Genomic DNA, 4,580 nt, shown 5'->3' on the forward strand with positions numbered 1-4,580 from the left:
ATGTTGGTGGAGCTGGGTTCCGACTATCGGTATGTTCCCCTCCCTTCAGTGTGGGCTGCCGGTTTGTGGTAGCCTGGCAAGCCAGACTAAATAAATGTATTATTTAGTCTGGCCACGCTCCATTGATGGCTCTCGGTTGTGGGGCGGGTTCTACCGTTGTCTTTCAAATGATCTCCGCATTCCACTTGACAAAGAATGTGACATACTCTTGTTTCACTCTGTTGCATCATCCCACCCACCAGGCATATAGAGTGCCCTGATTGGCCCACAAAGCGGATAAAGCTCTGCGATTCGTTCACTAAGCAGATAGAGCACTATGATTGGCCCACCATTATGGACCAATCACAGCTCTTTATGTGTTTGAAACCCCTCTAGAGAGCTGTGATTGGCTAGCCAGAGTCCTGGTAGGAGCTGTGGAGGTTCCAATGGAGCATGCCTAGACCAAACTTTGCAAAGCAAGAATATGGTCTAGTTCACTAGGCTAGGTTTGTGGAGCTCTCAGATGGAAATCGATGCTTTCCACCCAGTTCTCCCCAGCGGCAGCTCGGTGCATCTCTGACTCAGAAAGTCTGGTGTTGTGCACAGTTAACTCTGGTTGTAGCTAGGTAGCTACCTGCATTAGCTTAGCTTCCACCTCCGCGTTAGCATTGGGTTAGATGTAGCTACATCGCTTCAGTTCGACGGGTGTCGTCATTGGATCCTAGCCTTACAGCCTCACCCTCAGCTCCACCTCTTTTCCCTTTTATGGAATTGTCTCGGTGTGGCAAGACATGTGACCCAATCAAAATGGCGGTGGTGGCCACCTCCCATTTCTGATTAAAAACTTATAATACAAGCCTATGGACATGAACTGTTCAGTATATAAATGTCGATGGACCTGAATCTGTGGTTTCCGGGTCTGTAGCCATACACTATTGCCTTTGTTTGGAGACCTGAGCGCTACTTCCGCATTCCCCCTAGGCCACGACGTGGTGCAGTTTCTCCATCCAAGTTTTTTAATGTCTGTTTATCCTCATTCTTCAGAGGTTTCTCCTCCTCTTTCCTTCATAAGGTGTTTTTATAAATACTGTAGAGCAAACCCTGCTAATTCACATCCACGTCTACCTTATAGTTTCTGCTTCCTCCACCTCACTTAGCATGGCTCTATTAAATACCCGCTCTGTTAACACAATATAGTGATGGTGTGGTCTTTGCTCAGTGATGCGACTGCCTTCTTTTCTAAATATAACCTGAGAACCTTCACAGACAGAGTGGGCTTCATATTTAGACCACACCATCACTATGTACCCAGCTGATAAGGGAAGGTGCACCGTGGTCCTAAACACAATGGATTACCACACAAAGATCACTACTCTCCTCAGTGACAACAACACCTACGAAGCCTTAAAGCGAGACCCCACAAGCAGCTACAAAAAGAAAGTTATAGCTTGCCTTCAAGGCCTTGAAAGGGACAAAACCATCAACCGCCTCACATATCACCGCCTTTATCCAGGGGATGCCATACCCTGCATCTACGGACTTCCCAAGATCCACAAGGAAGGTATCCCTCTCAGGCCCATTGTCAGTAGCATAAAATCAGTCACCTACAACATTGCAAAACACCTTGCTACCATCCTTGCACCTCTGGTGGGGAACACCCCACACCACATCAAGAACTCCACCGACTTCACTGACAAGGTCCAGAAACTTACCCTGGATCCAGATGAAACCATGGTGTCCTTTGACGTAGTCTCCCTCTTCACTTGCATACCCACTACGGAGGTAGTGGAGACTGTCAGAAAACAACTACAAGAAGACAGCACCTTGGAGGACAGGACCAACTTCACACCCGATCAGATTTGCACACTGTTAGACCTCTGCCTCACCACTACATATTTCAAATACAACGAAGGTTTCTACAGACAAAAACATGACTGCGCCATGGGCTCCCCCGTGTCACCTATTGTAGCCAACCTTTACATGGAGGAAGTGGAAAGAAAGGTGCTTGGCTCTTTCAAAGGGAGATCACCCAGCCACTGGTACAGATATGTGGATGACACCTGGGTCAAAATCAAAACACAAGAAGTGGAATCCTTCACTACGCACATCAACGCCGTGGACAAAAACATCAAGTTCACCAGGGAAAACATAAAGGACAACTGCTTGCCTTTCCTGGACTGCGCTGTGCACTTTGAAGAAAATGGCAACCTCAACATTGAAGTGTACCGGAAGCCCACACACACGGACCAGTACCTCCTCTTCGACTCACATCACTCTCTGGAACACAAACTTGGAGTAATCAAGACCTTACACCACCGGGCAGAACATGTTCCCTCTAAGCCGGAAGGGAAAAAGAAGGAACGCACACATATAAAGGAATCACTTAAAACATGTGGCTATCCTAATTGGGCGTTTATAAAGTCAGCAAAGATGCACAGAAAAGAGGACCAGACACCAGCGAGGGAGGATAAGAAAGACAGATGCAACAACCTTGTCATCCCCTATGTAGCCGGTGTATCAGAGAAACTCAGGAGGGTTTTCTCCAAACACAACATACCAGTGTACTTCAGGCCCAGCAACACACTCAGACACAAACTGGTTCACCCGAAAGACAAAACTGCTAAACACAAACTGGACAATGTGGTGTCTGCTGTACAGTGCAGCGAAGGATGCCCAGACCTCTACATCGGAGAAACCAAGCCACTTCACAAGCGCATGGCACAACATAGAAGAGCCACCTCCACGGGACAGGACTCAGCAGTTCATTTGCATCAAAAGGACAAAGGTCACTCTTTCGAGGATGCCAACGTTCACATTTTGGACAGAGAGGACAGATGGTTTGAAAGAGGAGTAAAGGAAGCCATTTATGTCCACTGTGAACAACCATCTTTGAACAGAGGCGGTGGTTTACGACACCAACTGTCTCCCATCTATAATCCAGTTTTGAGATCCCTTCCCAGATGCCTCAACGCCCACGCATATCATGGGCCATATAACCTCAGGAATTCACATGATAGGGTGGGGCCAGGCTTCACAATGAGCTCACCCGAAACTCTGGCTGAATAGGACCCACACCCACCCTCACACCTTGGCTCATGTGTTTATGTAGAAGATCATCAGGGGGTCTTTTGTTCCCTCTTCGGGGGGAAACTCCCACTGGGTTTGAATCTGGGACTCTCCACCATTTGACCTTAGAACTGAAGAAGCCTCTCAGATGAGAGGTGAAACGTCTTCAAGCAACTCAAAGAAGTCCAGACGCTTTTCTTTCAAAGCTCCTTAGACTACAAAGCCCACTCCTTAAAAAAAAATATCAATAAAACCTTCGTCTTTAAGCAGTGATGTATTAAACCTCCAGTTTTTGTTTGGTGGGATTGTCTTCTTATTTACCAGAGTTAATGAAACCAGAGCATGGTTGCTGACAGCTATGGGGTGTATCTCAGTGTCTGAAATGTCAGTCAACAATGAGCTGCTTACTAGAGAATAATCCAAACATGAATGAGAGTGATGGACGTGTGAGAAAAAAGTATACTCTCTACGGTTAGGATGAAGAGATCGTCATGCATCACAAAGCCCAATCACTCATGTACTGTTTAACTATGTTAGTGGATTGCCAATTGCGCTGAGTCTAGAGCTGAAACAACTAATCAATTTAATCGATTATAATTGATTATTAAAATAGTTAACAACTTTTTTAGTCATCGATTAGTTGTTTAATGATCACATTTTACCGCATAAAGTCTATTTTTTACCACAATCTGACATCGGTTACAAGCTGTTAAATTTGCAGCCAGTGTGTGGCAGTAATGAGCCACAGATCTACCAGTGGAGCTGTAGAAGAAGAAACGAGCAAATAAGTGCCCTCGGTTTTCATGACGTATCACGTTACTGACGCGCGTCTTGCTGTGAGAGATGGCGGAACAAGAAGAAATACGGAAGAAAAATAGAAGCGACAAAACTGAAGAGAAACCCCAGACAAAAACCTCACGAGTATGGGAGCACTTCACTCTAGATGCCATGAAAAGACGGGTGACCTGCAAAATATGCAAAAATATGTATTACTTCTGTATGTGTTACTTCTGTATGTGTTACTTCTGTATTTATTACTTCTGTATGTGTTACTTCTGTATGTGTTACTTCTGTATTTATTACTTCTGTAAGTTTTACTCCTGTATGTATTACGTCTGTTTGTATTACTTCTGCATGTGTTACTTCTGTATATATTATGTCTGTATGTATTACTTCTGTATGTGCTACTTCTGTATTTATTACATCTGTATGTATTACATCCGTATGTATTACTTCTGTATGTGTTACTTTTGTATTTACTACTTCTGTAAGTTTTTTTCCTGTATGTATTACATCTGTATGTATTACTTCTGTATGTATTACCTCTGTATGTGCTACTTCTGTAATAATTACTTCTGTATGTATTACTTCTGTGTTACTTCTGTATTAATTACCTCTATATGTTACTTCTGTATTTATTACTTCTGTAAGTGTTACTGCTCTATGAATTACATCTGTATGAATTACTTCTGTACTATTACTTCTGCATGTGTTACTTCTGTTATAATTACTTCTGTGTATGATACTTCTGTATA

General features: G+C 43.9%; 1 protein-coding gene across 1 annotated transcript; it reads left to right on the forward strand.

The window, feature by feature from the left end:
• Positions 1-3,181, forward strand: LOC139063509 (uncharacterized). The gene is made up of 5 exons (XM_070545471.1): positions 1-61; positions 503-567; positions 705-758; positions 905-1,051; positions 1,246-3,181. Exons 1-5 carry the CDS (start codon positions 1-3, stop codon positions 3,043-3,045), a joined length of 2,127 nt encoding a protein of 708 aa, XP_070401572.1. The 3' UTR covers positions 3,046-3,181.
• Positions 3,182-4,580: the final 1,399 nt, after the last annotated feature.

This window comes from Nothobranchius furzeri, chromosome 16, assembly GCF_043380555.1.
Source record: "Nothobranchius furzeri strain GRZ-AD chromosome 16, NfurGRZ-RIMD1, whole genome shotgun sequence".
Lineage (NCBI taxonomy): Eukaryota > Metazoa > Chordata > Actinopteri > Cyprinodontiformes > Nothobranchiidae > Nothobranchius > Nothobranchius furzeri.

Excerpts from the sequence above, each read along its gene's own strand:
- LOC139063509 (XM_070545471.1), top strand. The coding sequence starts at position 1 with ATGTTGGTGGAGCTGGGTTCCGACTATCGGTATGTTCCCCTCCCTTCA. Across the intron at positions 62-502 it reads CCCTTCAGTGTGGGCTGCCG|ATGGAAATCGATGCTTTCCA; the intron begins GTTTGTGGTAGC and ends TGGAGCTCTCAG. Across the intron at positions 759-904 it reads CCTTTTATGGAATTGTCTCG|CCATACACTATTGCCTTTGT; the intron begins GTGTGGCAAGAC and ends CCGGGTCTGTAG.